Consider the following 20518-nt stretch of genomic DNA (forward strand, 5'->3'; position numbering starts at 1 on the left):
CTCCATTCCTCTTTCAAAGAAATGCAGACAACCTGAACAAACCCTGCTTCAGCATGTCCCTTCACCACCAGTGCCATAACTGAGCTTCCAGTTCATATTTCCAACTATTTCAATTGTATTTCTTTTCTTTTGTACTGAATATTTACTTTGAAAAGATATTAACTTTGAAAAGATTCAACTTTTGTCATTTTTGAATAAAACTTGCAACTAAAAGCAATTTCTCAAAGTGCTCTAGTAAATCAATTTCCAGTTAAAAAATTTAAAAAAGAGAAAGACTGATAGAATATTGTATGTTGATTTATTTGAAGACAGTTATAAGGGAGGGATGGGCAAATAGCCACTAAAGGTTTACTTACAGTAAAATATCGAATAAGTTTTATCAGAAACTTTCAATGAAAGTCACTAGTCAAAAAAATAGTGTGAGAAGCTTGCTGTATACAAACAGCTGCTGAAGGACAATGATCAATGGATGAAATGTATAGATGGCCGTGTGCTTCATTCATCTAAAATAGGAGTAACATTAATTGTAGCCTCCCCAGTAAGATCCACCCCAACCACCATAATCACTGCTGCCTGAAAATAAAATTACAGAAGGTAAAAAATATTAGGATATAGAAACCACAATACTATATATCCTGGTTTCATTACTGAACATAAAACACTTCATAATTAAAATTATATGCTGAAAACTATGTTAAATATATGAAAACTAAAGATTACTCTATAATATTCAAAACTAAAAATAGATAACATAAATGCTAATGAACATTACAGCAGTTATAAAATGGTTGTATCAATATTTACAAAATATAAACCCAGTTACAAGAAAATAAGGATCTAAACAACTATTTATATTATACTTTTGAATTAGACATGAATAAGCAGTTCAAGAGGAAGTCATTTAACAGGTAAGTATACTTTAAAATTTCCATGTTAATTCAGTGTTAATTTAGCAGCAGCATGTATATTACATAAATTTAGTTGTAAACCCCAAGTTTTCATATCTGATATTCATATCCTACAGTTCAAGTTTAAAAAACTGTTCAACTCACCAAGTGTATTTTTACCAGCTAGTTCTGTTCTGTCTCCTCCGTTTGTTATCTGTTATAAAAGAAGATGAGATGGAAAGAGTTAAATATTCAGCAAGAAAAAGAGCCAAGAGAAACAAAACAATTAGTAAATAACTCGTTGACAATTCTAAAATTGATTTTCATTTAAGTAGATTCTGTACAAAGAGCATACACAGAGATAAGTAGGGGAAGTGGTGAATATGTATCATTGACATATTTTGAGAATTTTATATATAATATATTTATATAAGGCAATAAAGTCATTCAAATTAAACTCAGTCTTGATAAAATATTTTAATAAGACTCAAGTTAAGGAAATCAAATCAATCTTCAAAAGACGATTTCAATAACAAGGTCATTACATTTCAGTAAAAAAAAATAAACTGGCACAATATTTACAAAATTTATAGAAGCATCCATTGACTCTCATACAATTTAACTTAAAGCTGCTTTCTTTAATATTTTAACCCTTTCGTTACCAACCCGGCCAAAACCGGCTCTGGCTCTGTAGTACAAAGGTCTTGTTTTCATAAGTTTTGAATAAAAATCTTCCAAACTTTAGTCACAATTTATGTTCCTTACACTAGCTGAATGATGACTAAGTTATTTTACTAAATTCTTTGTTATATTTAAAATAATTGAAAGAAACACAGAGCATCTCAAAATAAATACAGTAACGAAAGGGTTAAAAAACAATCAGCAAGTGACATTTTTATAATTTAATCTTAAAAATGCCCAACAAAATTTTATGCTAATTTGAAACAATGAAAAATGTCATTTCTATATTTTATAATTTTGCTAGATGCCCTGCTTATATCTTTAACCCTTTCGTTACTATATTTCTGACCAAAATACACCCCTCATGAGTTTCAATTAAATTATAAAATAATTATGAATTTAGGCTTGTTTCATTAAATAACTAACTTTTTTTACTTAACATTTTAATGTGATATTTGGAACATAATTAAAGGAAGGGTTCTTAATTCTATTGCATAACTTTTGTCTCAAAGTGACTTTAATTACAGGTAAATCCAGGTAAATTGAGCAAAAGGTAAAAATATTAAAATTTTAAATTGAGCAAAAGGTAAAAAATTAAAATTTTGTTTAAACATCACCATAGAAAATGAATCATCAGCTAATATTCAAATGGGTATGCAACAAAATTTTGATAAAGAAGAATTGTGCACATCACTATATCATCAGTTGAATTTAATGCACAACAGGTGTACCATAAAGGTGGAATAAACTGAAATATTGATTTTTAATGCAAAACTTATGAAGTTTGACCGAACTAAAGAAATCAGTCAAAAAATAATATACGGCCCTGGTTATGGAATGGAAGTGATAAATTCCAGACCACATCGTTCCCTAGGCCATGCTGACTAACATTATTTTCCCTGTATAAAAACTAAATCCACGCAGGACCCAGTATTTGCTTCACAAGTTTCCCAAACTTTGAACCCCGATTTTGGGTTTGTTTACAATCTGCGTAAGTTTGTTTCCGAAGTGATCACTTCAAACTAGCATACTGAAAAAAATAAAAGTCTAATGGTTTCACTTCCTAAGAAGTGCTATAGATAAACTTTATCTCCTCAGAAAAATTGCTAATAAAAACATTTTAAAAGTTTTTTTACTTCATTCCGATGTAAAATCGTCTTCGCTGTCGCCTTCGCCGCTTTGTTTCTTCGGAAGGCGCTGCTTTCATTTTCGGATAAAAAAATATTCATTATTTTATACACCACGTGCTTTAGTACTTATTTCATTCTTTTTCTCGATATCTCCCTATTTTCCGTTGACAAAGCTTTAAATTCGGAATCAATGCTTGATAACATGAAACTCCTATCCATTTTCAAAGTTGAAGAAAAATCGATGCCGAAAAACATGTTGAAAAAAATCTCCCAAAATTCACTGAGTTGAGATATCACTTCAAGCAATGTCGGATACTATAACTTTATTTACAATGTGAAATCACATGCTTTAACGAATGTACCAACGAGATTTGGGTTCAAATTTACATTTAAATAACAATGGATTCTAACGGCCGGGTTGGTACTTTGAACCAAAAAATTTTTCGGCCGGCCACAGCCGGGTTAGTAACGAAAGGGTTAATCAACTAAGTTATCAAAACAAGTATATTGCTTTGAAAATCGTTACATGAACATTTAAGTGAACCCAACAAAAGACTGAAAGGAAAAACAAAAACCCAAAATTTACAGAGACCCTCCCTCTTCACTCAATCCAATATGAGAAAATATATTTCAGTAAAATCACCGAAACAGAAATCCACTTGGAATCAATAATTACCATAGTTCATGCTGTCATTTCCATAGCCTCTGTTACCAGACTGATAGCCATAGCTATTGCTCTGATCAAGTCCATGACCCCATGACTGGTTACCATACTGACCACCCATTTGGTTTGGATTCAGTAATTGTTGACTGGAATAAAATTGTAATCAGAAAATTACCACTGAATAATGTTAACATATACAAATATACATTTTTATTATAAATAATTAGGAGTGAAATTACGATTTGTTTATAAACTAATTAGCCTATAAATTTCAATTTTGATAAAGATAACTATTTTGTAGTCTGATGTTGCAAACAGTTAAATTTGTTTCATTACAAAATGCTTTTCCATAAGGAAATATTTCCTGTGTTTTAATTAAGCACTAATTTACAGAACTATCTTTAAAAAAAGACCTTTTGTAATACTCACCCTAAAAGGCTAGTCAGACCTTTCAATAATTCACTGGTCTGAGAAAGTGCTGCAGTTACATTTTGGCTTCCTTGGGTCCTAATAATAAAAGAAATAACTTTATACATATGCTCAGAAAAACTTTCATTTTTTTGGCAACAGAATCAAATATAACAGTTCAAACTTCACAAAATTGTCCAAATTATAACAACACTAACCAGTTGTTGTTACCACCATCGATCAAATGTCTTCGGTTACCGCGATCCATTCGTCCACCTTGTATAAATTGTCCAGGCTAAAATCATCACAAAGAAAAGTCATAAAATGAACCAAATAATCCTATATATCAACTAAATGCAATCAACAATTTGGAATTATTATAACTATAAAAATAATTGTCAAAGCCAAAGAACATTGTAGGTTTATGTTTGTACAGTTTGAAGTATTTTAGGAATTTTTCCCAACTTTATAGATTTTGTTACGCTTTCTCAGCCTAACTTCATATGAATAATTTCTAACTCATTTCAAAGAATGAAATTATACTAAGAACAGAAATGTCAAATTATCTGGACGAGTGAATTTCCATACAACCCAAATCATTAGGTATGTAAATAACATGTCCAAATACATAAAAGACATGGATCTACAATTAGGTTGGAAAATGGCAAATTCGGAAAGAAAAATAAAAAAAACACTTACTCCTCTTCTACCTGGTCGGCGCTCAGGAGACCATCTCTGTTGCCTTTGTTGCACCTGCTGCAGTCTCTTGCCTGAAAAAGTAAATTTTTTAAAATTAGAACATTTATGTATGCACTAGTTACATTAATAAATTATCTTATTGAATCCTAAACATTGAAATTTAGCATCATTTTAATAGGCTTTTAATATTGAATGATTACTACAGGAAAAACAAAAAGAACAGGAATTGTATTTTACACTGGTGAGAAAGAGACTGCATTCAATTCTTGAATAGAACAAAGTTTTGAAATGAGGAAAAACCTCACCATCTACAGGGTCTTACATTGGATTTAAAACAAATCAACATTACAACTGCCATTGTCATGAGAAACTGACTAATTACAGTTATTTACACACAATCTATATGGTTGTCATCATTTTATGTCCATTATCTTTGCTGGCATGGATTGGACAGTTTGACCAGAGCTGGCAAGCTGGGGAACCTTAACTGCTTTTCAAAGATGATTGAGAAAGCTCTATTTGGACTGAGCAGGATTTTAACCTGAAAATCCTATGACTGTCTTGGTTAGGGCATAGTATTGATTTCAAATTTTGGCACAAAGCCTGCAATTTCAGGGGATAGGGTAAGCCAATGATATCAAACCCCAATATCCAATTGGTAATTACTGAGAAAATTAGATCACTAAAATGCTTTGGTTTATTATATTTGTCTAGGGTTTGGCTAATGTGGACATTTGCATATTGGAATAAATGCTACTACTTATATGTATTGTGCCTAAGTAAACAGAGTTTTCTGTATCCTATCAAGAGGAACGCCACAATGACTGTAGCAGTAATTGCATAGTTATTAACCCTTTCGTTACCAACCCGCCCAAAGCCACCCGTATTTACCTATTGGTATTTAAATGAGAATATCAGAGCAAATCTCTTTAGTACATTTGTGAAAACACGTATTATACTTCGTAAACAGTTCAACTACAGTTTTGTACAATAATCGAAATGTAATTTTAATTCCGTGAATTTTGGGAGATTTTTTCCCGAAATTTGTTCCTATTGTGTTTTCAAAATTTGTAATTCTGACAAAAAATGGATACGAATTTCATTATATCAAGCAGCGAGTCAGAATTCGAAGGATTTTCTACTGAAGACCTTCATAAATCTAACTCTATGACTGAAAAAAAAGCATGAGGTATTTGATAATGAATCTGCTGTTTCATTTTCCGAAAGTGAAAACAGTGAATCCGACAGCGATAAAGAAAATGAATTGGCACCTGAATGGAGTGAAAATTTAAAAACTGTTTCTTTCGGTGATTTTTCTGAAGAAACTGGACCAAGCCACAGACTTTCCCAGGAGAGTAAAGCCTTAGACTACTTCATTTTACTTTTACGAATGAGCCTATTTGAAATCATTACGGTGGAAACGAACCGTTACGCTGAATGTAAACAAAGTGAAAAAAAGGATAGTTTGTGGTTTCCCACAACCTTATATGAAATTAAGACTATTTTGCCATAAATATTATTATGGGTATCAGAAAGTTACCCAGAATAACAAATTCTATCGTAAAATTTTCTTGTATACCCTATTGAATATTAGCTAATGACCCATTTTCTATAGCGATGTTTGAACAAAATTTTAATAGTTTTATATTTTGTTGAATTTACCTGTATCTACTTGCAATTAAAGTCACTTTGTGACAAAAATTATAGTATAGAATTGGTTGAGAATATTTCATTAAATTATCTTCCAAAAATCAGATTAATATATTGATAAATAAAAAAGTTATAGTTGTTTAATGAAACCAGACTAAATTTATAATTACGTTAGAAATTAATTGAAACACATAAGGGGTGTATTTTGGTCAGAAATATAGTAACAAAAGGGTTAAAGTTAAGGTAATATTAAAATATTAAGGCATCTAGCTGGCAGAATCATTAGTACACTGAGCCAAATGCTTAGCAGTATTTCGTCTGGTTTTGTTCTGAGCTCAAATTCCGCCAAGGTCGACTTTGCCTTTCCTTTTGGGGTTGATTAAGTACCAATTACACACTGCGGGTTGATGTAATTGACTTAATCCTTTTGTCTGTCCTTTGTTCCCTCAATGTTTAGCCCCGGTGGGAGATAAAGAAATATTAAAATATATTAAAGTATTGTTACAACATACCTTTTTTAGACTGATTCTTACGCCGGTGTGAAAAATTGGCATAACGACCTTTCTGTTGATTGTTCTGGTATTTAGATTTCTTATCACCTGTTAAGAGAAAAAATTTGTTCAATTTCCAAGTTTTAAAACCACATTGAAGTCTCAACATTTTCAGCATCACTTTGCTTTCAAATCTATGAACAACCCCACCAAACAAATGAGTCACTATGAACAATGTCTTCCCAATACAATGCATACACCTCAGCCAAAAATAATCTTTCTATAAGGATTGATTCCTATCTTTGGCAACTTGCTAAGTTATGCCTAATACCGCCACAAGATCATCTCTGATCCTGCAAAATTAATTATGGCTTCCATACAACCCCAATTCTACAGGAGATTTGCTTGCTACCACTTCTAATACCTCTTTAGAGATATCATTTGTACATTAATCATGAATGAACTGTATAAATTTTGGATTTTAATACTACAAATGACTGAGCCAAAAAATTTAAAGTTCATTGTCAGCAATGTAGATACTGCCTAAAACATATCTTCTTGCAATAATTAAAATGCTTACCTTCTTTAGATGCATGAGAAATTAGATCAAAAGTTAATGTATTGTCTTTAATTTGCAGATCTTTATTCTCAGCAATGATATTTTCAGCATCTTGTCGATTACGACACTCCACCATGGCATAACTAAATAGATAAAAAACAGGGGTGGGAAAAGAAAATAATTCCAAATTAATAAACAGAAAAAAAAAAAAGAACTTTAGAGAAGTTTGGTTAATATAAGCAACAAAATTAGACGACTATTCTTTAGTTGTTAATGGGGAAAATTGTAAAGAAAGTTCAGACACTGGACTAGCAACGTGAATAGTAACAATATAATTAAAGCAGCTGTAAATAAATGGCAGAACATTTCATGGTTGAATGGCTTGCAACTGTAAAATAATTTGGACAGAATTCATACCGATACTCAGATTTACATAGAAATGACAATTGTTTTTCTAGAAGATGGAGGGGCATAAGTAGAATGCCTCACCTAATGTATTACAAGGATTTAAAGTTTAAATATACTAATACCCAGGCTGATGAATTTGCATTAAAAACAACCTGCCACAATCATTTCTACTTAAAATAATTTTAGCTAAGGCACTAGATTCATTAAACTGAATGAAGTTGCTAAAAGATAAAAATACAAAAAGCCTATATTGTAAGATTGATTCTAACAAGATTAGACATTCTTTCTCTTTAAATTTGTTTCTTCATTTTTTACATTTGTATGTTAATTCTTTTAACATGTTTGTTGGAAAACACTACCTTTGTTTCAATTTAGAGAAACAACTTAAAATCTAAATCCACTGAAAAAGGTGCTTTTTCAAAAAGAGCAACAGTCTTTTTCTGGCAAGTCAAATGAGTGCATAAAAGCCGACGTGTTCGGAGTGAACCAAAAAGGGACCTCTGGTTTTTAGCTTGCTTGAAATAACACAATATCAAACTAAAATTCAGAAGACCTAAATTTTAGATATAGAGGGAGTTTAAAATTTCTTGATTCAGTTTAATTTACATTTATCTCACAAGAAAAACTATGCTGTATGTTTTTAAAAAGCTAAACTAAATGAATTTAAAAAATATATTTACCTATTTCTATTGAAAATATATATGTATAGAACACTATGCTTTGAGAAATTTCTAAGGCAATACAAAGCAAAACCATTAGGATGTTAAAATGGATTTTTGTGCAAATCTAAGTGTATGACATTAACAGGTGAAGTGTTTTACTTTACCCATAACTACTAAGCAGGAAACTTGCTTAAATGATACATGCCCTAAATACTGAACAGGAAAAAACAAGGCAGCAGTGGGAAGCAACAAAGCTAAGTACATTAAAGAAAGGATAGAAATAAATCTATGAAGTTTCTATTTCATCTATTGATTACACAATTTCCAAGTTTGAGTAGTTTAGAAAATCATTTTCTTTAAAGATTTCTATTTAATGGCATATATTATGTAAATTTAATATAATTAACCCATCAACATTTAAATTAGTTTTAAAATTTACTCAGCTTCCAGAAAAATTTTAATTAGGATTGTCATACATTCTTTTAAGTTTTTTTTTTTTCCTTCTTTGTCACTTAGGAAATATAACACTCCCCACAGATGAGTTGATATCTAAATAGATTCCTATCAAATACAATTTTAATAGAATAAATTATGTGAACAATTTAAGAAACTATGGGGGCAAAAAAGTTTAACAAAAAAACAAAAAACCCTAATATGAATCTAGTGTTCAGTATACAAATTTGCTTTTTCTTTTTTTATCCAAATCAATGAAACATTAAAAATATGCACTAAAATACAAAAATACACAGGAAAAAATAAAGGGTTCAACTTGAAGCAAAATTTGAGATGTGTTTTTGAGTATGCAGGTATGTGTTTTTGATTTTCCCTCCAGAAATTTTTATAGTGCCATTCAGAAAAATGGTGCAAGGATCAATAAAAGATCCTGACAAATATAAATCCTTAAAAGATGTGCAATAAGAAAACAACTTTAGTTAAGTGACAAAAGTCACAAAAATATCACAGCAGAATAATTGGCATCAGTAAATGGAAAACTGTACCAATGAAGAAAAGTAAATGCACAAGGTTGACAAATTACCCCTGATTCTGATCTTCCTCATTAAGTGGGATCACCACATTCCGGGCTGACGGGAATAATGCCTGAAGCTCCTCGACTGTGACTCCTTGTGGAATGTTGTTGACATAAAGGGAATAATCTTCCTTGTTCCCTGAAATTGTCAGGTGCTTACGATTGGGAGACAGTCTTAACAGATCAATGAGGATGCATTAACAAAAACAGGCAAGATTTGTAACAAGTTTAATCATAGAAGTCACAAAAAATAGCTTCTTCAAATGACATCAAGTGTTATTAGTGGTATCAATAGCTACAAAACTGGAATCATTTAGCCAGCAGGTAAAATGGTTTCCCATGCTGTCAAACAGATTACTCCTTATTCTTCTGTACTAAAACCAAATATTTAATAGTACTTAAAATGCATTTACTAAAATGAAATGCAAAATATAAATGCTTGAATAAAAAAATTTCTAAATACCTAAATATGCATAAAAGCTTTCAATTTTATATTTTACACAAGCTAAGAAAATAGAAATGATTTAATTTAAAACCAGTTCTATATTTAAGTTTAAAATATTTTAATAAAATTGTCTAAATCCTTAATTGTAATGAATAAACTTTAAAAGTTTATTTTATTTAAACTATAGTTTTTTTTTTCTTTTTTTTAATTTCCAGTTTTTGTTTAGGTTAAAAGATACCATCAATGTTTTAAAACATCAAAAAATGACCACACAAAAAAAAATGCAAATAATATTTATAAGGAAAAAATGTAAAAATTACAAAAAAAATTTCAAATTAATCTGGGGATGCAATGAAGAATCGATTTTAAAACAAAGTTTGAATCTTGAAATTTTTAAAAGTAAAATCAACTTCATAATTAGCCAAATCATTTGGCTTCATTTAAACAGGTTGACTATTTTAAATAGCTGTAAGATAAAATGATTAAAATAATGCCAGCATCAAAACTAAGAGTAAAACCAAATTCCCTCCTATGTTCTAGTTATTTTAGTAACAATAAAGCTAAATAAAATCTAAACTCAAAAATAATCAATCCAAGACTATAGTACTTGAATTTCACACAACTGATTTACACTTTAATAACAACCCTCTCTCCCAAAGTATCCAGTCTTCTTTAAGGAACACCATTCCAGAAATAAGCAATTACTAAGATTAATGTTTTTTCTATTTCTAGTCCATAACTTTGTAATTCCATTTCATTTCTGTATACCAGGTTTAGTTTCCAGTAATCATACTCATTTTTGCAACCTACTAGCTACACTAATTCTAGAATGACACTAGATTTGACTTAGCTAAAGCCACAGAAATGACCAAAACCCCTGAAGATAGAGCTCACATTAAAGTATCATACAGTTAAACTAAATACAGATCTCTGAATGCTACAAAAGTAAACATACTCAGATTTTATAAACTATCAAACACCTACCTCTTCTTTCACCATCTTTTCCAGCTTTACCTAAGAAAGATATACACACATACATTTCAGAAATACAAAAATCCTAGCAACAGTCTAAACCTTTCCACTTCCAGTTGTTTGATTACAAGTAGCAATACATTATCAACCCAGTATTGATGTAATGTAACTACAAAAGCAAAACAAAGGTTTGAAAATTCTCACAAGAACAAAGTTTAAAAGTCATCTTTCATTTCAAACGAAAGAAAAATTACCTTCTTCAGCTGGATCCCGTACAAATGGTTTACCATTTATCTCTTTGGGCAGTTTATTAAACACAGCTTCTGCTTCAGCTTCAGAAGCAAATTTCATTCGCATAAATCTACAAAGATAAGGATCTCTTATTTAAGCATCATCCATAAATATTGTGGGCAAAAATCAATTATTTCAGCCAAATACTTGACTAATGCCCTAATTTAATAACTCCGTAAAGTTGATGGTAAAATCTGAATTCAGAAATGCAGGTCTAATTATCTAGTTTAAACCACTAATTAACCCATTCGTTCCTGTAAAATGGTTGAGTAGGAAGAACATCCAGTATAAGAACCACACACAAAAGTATGCCTGTTGAAGCCATGCCAACATAAGAAAACACAAAATTAAAATGACAAAATTCCGTCTTCAAAATAACTTTCTTAAATAAACATGTTCAGTCCAGTCTTTAAAAGCTATACTTCAAATCTTTAGTATCACCTACTTTATACACACATTTAACAGCTAATATTTTTATATCTACCAATACAATACTACCAATTTACCCATTATACATAGTGCTAACTTCTGGCAAGACCTGCAACAGAGCACATCCTCCTGTATTGTGTTGACATATCAGAATTGCTTGACAAATTTCCCATAGATCCAACCAACCTTTTTTACCACATGTCCAGCACTCATATCAATGGAAGTCTCCTAAATAAGCATGATGACCAGCCAATCGTTGTCTTAGATAAAAGAGCTCAAAGCTCTAATTACTGATCCCTGTCTCAACAGATTTTTAGTTTCTTCAACAATTGCAATGTTGACTTGTTGTTCCTGTCTCCAAACACTGCTTAAAATTTAGTAACTATTCTCTTGCAACATACCTATAATCTTTCTGGACACCAACTGCTCAGGTAGTATCTCAGGCCATCTAGCTCTTAAAATCCTGACCACTTTATGTTGAGTGGTATATTCTTTAGCAATGAAGAAAAGTATTCACAGCCAGTTGTCTATACTACATACACCTGGCTTGCAGGTTTTTTTTTTTTTTGAGCAGTTAGCTCTAATTAACTGGAGTTAATTTTGCAAATATGGCTCTAACAAGTCATTATGGAGCTAATACTTCTGCTCATTTGTCAATCCTGTTACGTTGAAATTAATACTCATCACATTACCAATACCATATACACATACCCTTTCCGATTTCCAGATTCTTCTTTTATGTAACGGATAGTCAAACATGTAGTATCATCCCAAAATTGTGATAGCTCAGACACTGCAATTTTTATATCTTCTAACTGCAACCGGGATATGGTGAACATATTAGGATATGGTCTTCCTAAAAATGGAATGAAAAGTTCACATTAAAAGTTGATTACATCCATTAAACATAAATGGTATTAAAAAACAAAAACCTTACTCACTCAAATTCAAAGTGTTTTCATCTTCCTCTTCAGTTTTAGCTTTATCGCCATCTGCTTTATCTGAAAGAGCAATTTTTCAAATGTAAAATTATTATTATTATTAATAGGTTTAAAGCTATTTTATCTCATGGTTCTGAACCTACTTGAACATAATGAGCTAATTCCCAACACCACATCTAATTCATAACTTTACACAACCAGGCAAACAAATTTCCACTATAGTTAGCAATCATTTTGGCTTCAATTTAATATTGTATTATTGGAAAGTACAATTATTTCAGTTACCTATATTATCATCACACCAAGTCATGGTCGAGAACAACTGTTCAACTATGAAAAAATAAAATGCAGATTTTTCCTTCCATTTGATAGTACCTCCATGACCAACCAAAACGATTTCAAGTATTACAAAAGTTCTACCATACAATCTTCAACATCTCACATTCTTTACAGAATGTTATTTAGGTATAAATAAAATAATCAGAAAAATAAGCTGATAACAGGAAGCCTGCAAAATAATATTAACTGTAATTCAACAGCACAAAATGAACTGCATCAGTTAAAAACCAGGATGAAAAAATAGTTGAAAGAAAATTTCACATATGGCATAACTTTCCCAAATATCTATTTGAAAGTATATTTATGAAAAATGGAATCAACAATGAAATATTAAAATCTCAGCTAATTCCATTTGACATAGATCATGCTATGGAAAATTTACTGTCACGTCAATAAATTAACCTACCACCAATTAAAGCAAAACTACATAACAGTATAAAATTCATATTTGAGAATTTAATAGCAACAGATCCAATAATTACAATCCTGTCTTTAACAGATGAGCAAAATTGTCAGCAGTTCCAGTTGTAACTGCCATAACAAATAGTTAGACGCAGATTAAGACACTTAAAGAGTATTCAAAAGGCCTGCAAGTAAAACCTCTAAAGATTAACAGAAAAAGTTACAAAAAACCCCTATATTGATTAGGAAGCATGTAGCAGTTGCCTTCATAATCAATTCGAAAATCTAAATGTTCCAATAAAAATGACAGGATTTCAAAATTTTTCTTAGTTGCTTCATCTATTCTCTTTTCCCCACTTTTCAGTCTAACTCAGGACTTTCTAAACAATATCAAAATTTGGGCACTTTGTTTTTGCTCAGCATGTGAAAATTAAAAAAATTATCAATTCATATGAATGCATGTACAATATCTTTATTTCAATTTACTGCTTTTCAACAATGTATTTTTCATCATCATCATCATCATCATCATTTAGCGTCCGTTTTCCATGCTAGCATGGGTTGGACGGTTCAACTGGGGTCTGGGGAGCCCGAAGGCTGCACCAGGCCAGTCAGATCTGGCAGTGTTTCTACAGCTGGATGCCCTTCCTAACGCCAACCACTCCGAGAGTGTAGTGGGTGATTTTATGTGCCACCGACACAGGTGCCAGACGAGGCTGGCGAACGGCCACGCTCGGATGGTGTTTTTATGTGCCACCGACACAGGTGCCAGACGAAGCTGGCAGATGGCCACGCTTGGATGGTGTTTTTATGTGCCACCGACACAGGTGCCAGATGAGGCTGGCGGACGGCCACGATCGGATGGTGTTTGTTACGTCCCCAAAGCACGGAGGCCAGTCTATGCGGTACTGGCTACGGCCACGTTCGGATGATTTTCTTGTGTGCCACCGGCACTGGTACCACAAAGATACAAATTCCATTGATGTTCATCTATTTGATTTATTTTGATTTGATTTTCACTTGCCTCAACAGGTCTTCACAACTGAGATATATTTCCTTATAGCAATTTTTGCAATGGTATTACCAATGTCTACCATCGCCATGATTTTGTCTTGATTAATGCAGTTCATGAAATTGTCAAAACCAAAGAAAAGATGCTTTGCAGCAAAAGTTCTCAAAAGTTTCTTTTATAATTTAATAGATTCTATATTTGAACCACCACCTTTAGTTCTTGATAGTTACAGGTGTTGAATAGTTTCCAAAATAATTTGTAACAATTCAAGAAAAAAAAAATGGAGTAACATCAATGACAAGCACAACTGAAATTTCATTTATATTCAGTTATTGAAAATATCTCAATTCAAAGTTGTACAGTAAATACCTCACCAAATTATTCATTTTAAAGATAGCAACAGCTATGCTCATGATGAAGAGAGATATTCCTATCAGGGATATTACTTCAAAATTATTGAGGTGTATAATTCAGACACTTGCTTTGCAACATGTTTTCAGATTCAAATCACACTATGTGAACTTTTGGGCAAGTGTTTTCTATAGTTCCAGTGAATTTAATAGATGGAAACTTCAGAAACCAGAAGATATTAATGTACACATACGTGTCCCCCTCATAGCTTGTTAACTAGCTTGGTTTATTGATATAATCCTAACTTAGTAGTTCAGCAATAAGAGCTAGAACAAATTCCAGATTTCTAAGTATTAAGGTCAATTTGAGCAACTAGACCTTAAACAAATAGCCCAGCATAGCCACAGTCCAATGATAAAAAAGTTGTTCTATCTGGATTTTTTTAACTTCTGATACCACATTTAATCGAAATACACTTGTTTTAATTTGGAAAATCAAAAATTTTTTCGTATTTGGAACACTATTCTTCCAGAAAATTGTTTTTAACCCTTTCGATACTAACATTTAAAACGTGTCTGTAACATGGAACCAGAGGTTGGTGTGTATTGGTATCAAACAAACTAATCCCATATTTTGACTATTTGCCATGCAGACTTTTTCCCCCATGACAAAACACCATCTGTTTGGAATGATTTACTTTACAAGGAAAGGTAAAAAAAATTTTTATCTAAATATATTTTCTTAAATCAAAGAAACAGCTTTACTGTTTCCACCTGTACTTCTATAAGCTACATACAAAGATGCAGTAAGTCGATTTCAGTGATAAATTTAGCATGGAAGTAGTTTAAAGCTCAGTCTTCTATTCATCATAGTCCTGGGCCATAACAGGACTTTGAGGCTGTCTATGGGAACTCCTATATGCTGATAATCTAGTTCTCAATCTATAGTGGAATCAGGAAATTCCAGGCATGGAAGCTAGGCCTAGGGATCAAGAAACCTTAAGACAAACTTAGCAAGGAAAGGTTTCAGTAAGTAGGAAAGAAAGGATTGGTGTCTTCTGGGAAATGACTGTTCAGTATATGAACAGCTGGGTTCCTTTCAATTTCTTCGAGCTATCTTACCTGCACCACCTATCCTTTTTCTGTCACCGACACTCTCCACCAGCCTAACTGCAGTCTTCTGTTGCTGTAATTAAATGTGATTAGAACTGCATGCTTCCCTAATACCACTGATCCTTCTCACTGTCTGGAACCACTTGATATCCATCTTTCATTAACACTGCCTTCTCCACCTACTTTTTACATTCATCTCTCTTCTGTGCCCCTTCACCCTTCATACATTTCTCATTCTTCCTATGCACTAAACTTGCCTCTCCCCTCACACTTTTGTAACTGACCCAAAACATCTCTTCCTCTCATCCATGTCTACTGTATTATAATTACTATTTGGGGGCTCTTTGTTCCATAGTGTAGTCATCTACCGCCCTATCAACTCCCATATTGACACACTATAACCACTCTTCAAATCCTACCCAATCTCCAGTCATCACCCACAATTTCCTATTCCTATAGCTGACAGATGATATTGTATATAACAATTTTACACATGAAACAGGATGCAACTCAAACCAGCAGTGAAACAAAGGAAACTGATGTCCAGCTATCACACTCAGCCTACTGGACAGTCACATTCTTATGGGCACTGAAACAGTATACCAATTGTCACAATACAATATCTGTCTTATTTTTCAACCTTAGTGAACATTTTTATAACATTTATGCAGGACAAGCCTATGCTCTGCCAAGCAACAATAATTCATAACAATTAAGTCCATCCCATATCCTACATTAATCATGGCATTAATTTCTCCACTACACTTTATTTCAATCCAATTATACCCTACCAAATACAGAACAAAATGTAAGCCTGCTTTCAATACTATTTACAAATTACTATTTAGCTGATTTCATCAATTAACATCTGTTGTGCATTTAAAATTATAACCAATTAATAATCCCCATATACCCACACTGCTATGAGCCACATAACTAAATGCTCAGTGCTTTAATTCTATACATGCAGGGTTACACTTGGTAATTGATCAGCTATTCATGTAGGATTCACTGAAAGGTAGACATTTAACAATTACAACTCCGTTAATTTTACTTCAACCCACCCGTACTGCTATCACATCAGCAATTACATTTTTTACTCATGTAACTTGAGTATATACCCACCACCATCACATTTCTCCACCTTTCCCTACTACTTCTGAGGTGGCCTTTAATGCTTGAAACTTGTCCCTCAAACCTGTTCACCCATCGCAAAGTCACTTCCCACGATACTACTCCCCGCTCAATTGGAGGGGTTCTTACGTTAGTTACTTGATCTAATCAGAGCTGGTGCCACGTAAAAAGCACCCAATACATACTATAGAGTAGTTAGCGTTAGAAAGGGCATCCACCCGAGCTTGGCGCAATCTTCTGACTTGTCAGCCTTCGTCATACCGTCCAATCCATGCCAGCATGGTAAACGGACGTTAAAAAAAAAGATTCCGTGAGCTGTCCACTACTCTGTACACAATGCAAGCATAAATATAAAGACCATAAGGAACAAAAAAATGCACAGATCTTACCAGTACGACTAAAATGCATCACTAAATACTCACCGGCTTCAGTACTTTCCTCCATCGGCGTCTCTTCATTGGTCTGGGCAACGTCGTTTTGTTCTTCATTTGCTTCAGCATCATCTTGAGGCATCTCACCGGAATACGCCTCAGACTGGTTCGCTGTATCTTCCCCACAGTCACCAACATACATATCGTCAGTGGTTTCTTCACAAGACATATCGGACAGCCTAAAATTAAAATTTACCATATAGCCTTATATACTCGGGCAGTTACACATAGAAACAGATAATTTTAAAGCCGACCACGTGAAAAGACACGCGTGAGTGTGCACACATGAGAACGTAAAAGAAATATCAAATTCATCTAACAGAAAGCTCCAGAAAATAGTTTAAAATGTGTCAGATGTACTTATGAGTAATGTATGTAATGAGAAACGTGATAACTTAGATAAAGCACAGACATTAGAATTACACTCAGGCTGAGATAGAAAAAAATTCATCTACTCAAAACATGGCCGACTTCAAATTAAGATAGATATTAAAAAAAGTAAATTACATTTCATAAAAAGATTTTATATACAAAGAAAGAAGGTTCAGTTATGAAACAAAAAAAAAATTTGGGTTGTGGGGGGGGGGCTAAATGTACGAGTGGCTCTCGAAAATGTAATGGCTTTAACGAAGCCGTTTCGGTATTAAACCATTGTTTAAAAAAAACTGGAGACAAAAAGAAACAGTATTGTTATTCAGTAACTTTTGCTAAATAAAATTTAATTGAAAGGTTAGATTTCTATTGAGAGAAGCATAGAGAAAATAATGAAATGGAAAATGGCGGTACACAAGGACGGCGTGGTTTCACATGAAAAACGGTTAAAACCAACGAAAACGACCAACACGGATGGTTTAAAATAAACAGTTGGAAAAGAAATTGTAATTTTTTCCACGCTTATTTTTCACCAAACGCAATCAATAAGTTGGAGAATGAATTTAAATATTAAAGAAATCGGATTTTTAAACGTCCTTTTTCAAATAAGCAGTCACTTCCGTATAGTACACTTTTTAAGTACGAAGAAAAGAAAAAAAGATACGAAGCCAGTCTAAAGTGATTAAGTCTTGAAACTAGAGTATAATATCTTCAAAATATAAAAAAACCATTCAATCTAAGGATATAAAACTGTATGAATATATATATATACAAACATACATACACGAAGTGGGGGAAACTGACCCTCGTGTGCCTTTCCTAGTTTTTAAACCAGGCCATCTATATTTTGTAGCCTGTTCAACTAATGTAGAGTAAAAGATAGTAGTATAACTCTTTTTTTTAAATATATATAGTTTTGAAAAGTGAGAAAAAGTAAAAACAATAGGATGGGAAGGGAAATTTAAATATAAACTTTTTATACACTAATCTTTTTTTTCCCCATATAACATTTTATTCCTACTGTACGAGTGTGCGTGTGTGTATGTAATATGTATACATATATATATAGGCTATATATCGGCGGATTTCATTACATTTTTTTCTTCTGAATTTTTTGACCTGTTTGAACAAATGATATAATTCATAACAGGTTCGTTACATTTCCTTACTGAGCTTAGAAAGGCTCAAATGTTTTATAACATACATGTGATACTTTTCTAGGAATATATGTCGGTGTTTGGTTCAAGGTGTTATACACTTGGTAGACCTGTAAGTATACATGCACAAATAGCAAACCCATCGTCAACTGAGATTTTGATACATGCAGTCAAAATGAAGTAAATTTATGAGAAAATTAATTAGAAAAACACGGCCTAGAAGCAGTTTTTCAGATGCGTGTGTTACCATTATCACTACCACAAACACACCCTAAATTCAAAATGGCCAGCCTAGCAGTCATTCCACATGATGAAGACACCGGTGGTGTGTGTGTCTGTGTGTGTATAAATTATTCCAAGTCAAAACTATGTGATTAAATAAAAATACCATATTTACTTTAAAAATTATACAATTCATTAAAATTTATAGAGCTGTGGGACGAATTTATTAAATAAAGAAGAAAAATTGAGTTGTTCGTGTGTCGCAAGGACACAACATGGATACGAATTCATATTTAAGCCAATATTTTCACTTTTACTGTCTAAATGTTAAAATTAATACAAAACCTCAAATCGTTTTACTAACTGAAACAAAAGAAATATATATTCATCTTTAACTTGTAATACATTTTATATAGCCTAGTTTCTTTAAAAAACAAAACTAGGCAAAATCTTTTGATAGAAAAAAGATTACTTCGTAAATTGCTGTTTAAAAATATAGATGTTATAAGAGAATACAAGTACAAAAAGAGATCTTTTCTATGATAAGCGATAATTTTAGGGGAGGGAAAATTTTTTTTAAAAACCCAACACTAAGTAGACGAAGGTTTCTTTTTAGGATTAAAATATATTATAGTAAAATAACATGAAATAAAATGTCAAAAAATATACTGATACTACATGAAAAGGAAAGAAAAAAAGGAATATTAATGCTAACCTGTAATAACCTGTCAGTAATACTTTAAAATGGAAAAAGGAATAAATATATAAGATTGCCCTTGGAAATGAAACGTGACTAGAGAGAAAGAGTGTGAGTGAAGAAGGAGTAAAAAGATTATATAAGTGGGCTGTGAGAGTATGAGTGGAGGTAAGAGAGAATGACCGGCCTATAGAGACGGACGATGTGCGCAGAATCTATACTTATCCAATCGCCGGCCGACAATAAATTAAACAGGAAATATTCTTTCATGAATATGTATATAATGAAACCAAGGAATTGAGGAAAGTAGTAAATATTCTGCGTCGGAAAAAGAGTGATACGAGTAATTCAAAGTTTAATAAAATATTTTATATGCCGAGAGGAAGAAGAGAAGTCTTACATATATATATATATATATATATATATGTGTATGTTTCAAAATAATTATATTTTTAGTTTGTAGGTTCAGTGGTCATGGCCTTTGCGTGTTCTCGCAAACCGATATTGATGTCAAACGTTGTAATCCTCGATGAGGTGTGATCATGTTTTATTTTTATTGATATAAGCAATACTTGGGTGGGGGTGTCTTTTCTAGTCATAGAGACACGACTGGCATGACTCCACTATAGGATGCTTATGCGATTTCTGTTAGAGTGAATACAGGGTATCAGGAAGGGTTTAGGTCGCATATGGATGGAGCCTGGCTGTGTAAACGAAAAAAAAAATGGAAGATAAGTATAATCTATGCAAACAGCAAGTAGGTCATTGGTGCAAGAGATGACAGTGTGTAAGCTTGAGTGAACTCCGGCACAGGCTGTGATAGAATGATCTGATAGAAAGCTGATCCAAGAGATGGATGAAACCCACAGGTAGGCATGAAAGAAGACAGTCAAGTTTTGCTGATAATGAGGGTAACGACATTGCTTTTACCAACTCCCTTCGTAA

At 32.4% G+C, this 20518-nt stretch overlaps 1 protein-coding gene across 1 annotated transcript; it reads right to left on the reverse strand.

Annotated features, from left to right (window-relative positions):
• Nucleotides 1–281: 281 nt before the first annotated feature.
• LOC115211683 (nucleolin) lies at nucleotides 282–19754 on the reverse strand. Its single transcript, XM_029780327.2, has 14 exons — nucleotides 19592–19754; nucleotides 17117–17304; nucleotides 12345–12404; nucleotides 12115–12259; nucleotides 10938–11044; nucleotides 9276–9405; nucleotides 7191–7312; nucleotides 6632–6718; nucleotides 4470–4540; nucleotides 3989–4065; nucleotides 3792–3869; nucleotides 3375–3508; nucleotides 1053–1101; nucleotides 282–573 (listed from the first exon to the last, which is right to left on the reverse strand). The coding sequence occupies exons 2-13, from the start codon at nucleotides 17292–17294 to the stop codon at nucleotides 1064–1066; spliced, it is 1227 nt and encodes a 408-aa protein (XP_029636187.1). The 5' UTR covers nucleotides 17295–17304; nucleotides 19592–19754; the 3' UTR covers nucleotides 282–573; nucleotides 1053–1063.
• Between the last annotated feature and the right edge of the window lie 764 nt (nucleotides 19755–20518).

This window comes from Octopus sinensis, linkage group LG5 (genome assembly GCF_006345805.1).
Source record: "Octopus sinensis linkage group LG5, ASM634580v1, whole genome shotgun sequence".
In the NCBI taxonomy this organism is placed as follows: domain Eukaryota; kingdom Metazoa; phylum Mollusca; class Cephalopoda; order Octopoda; family Octopodidae; genus Octopus; species Octopus sinensis.

Excerpts from the sequence above, each read along its gene's own strand:
- LOC115211683 (XM_029780327.2), bottom strand. The coding sequence starts at position 17,294 with ATGTCTTGTGAAGAAACCACTGACGATATGTATGTTGGTGACTGTGGG. Across the intron at positions 11,045-12,114 it reads GAATCTGGAAATCGGAAAGG|ATTTATGCGAATGAAATTTG; the intron begins GTATGTGTATAT and ends TTATCTTTGTAG. Across the intron at positions 1,102-3,374 it reads AAATGACAGCATGAACTATG|ATAACAAACGGAGGAGACAG; the intron begins GTAATTATTGAT and ends CTTTTATAACAG.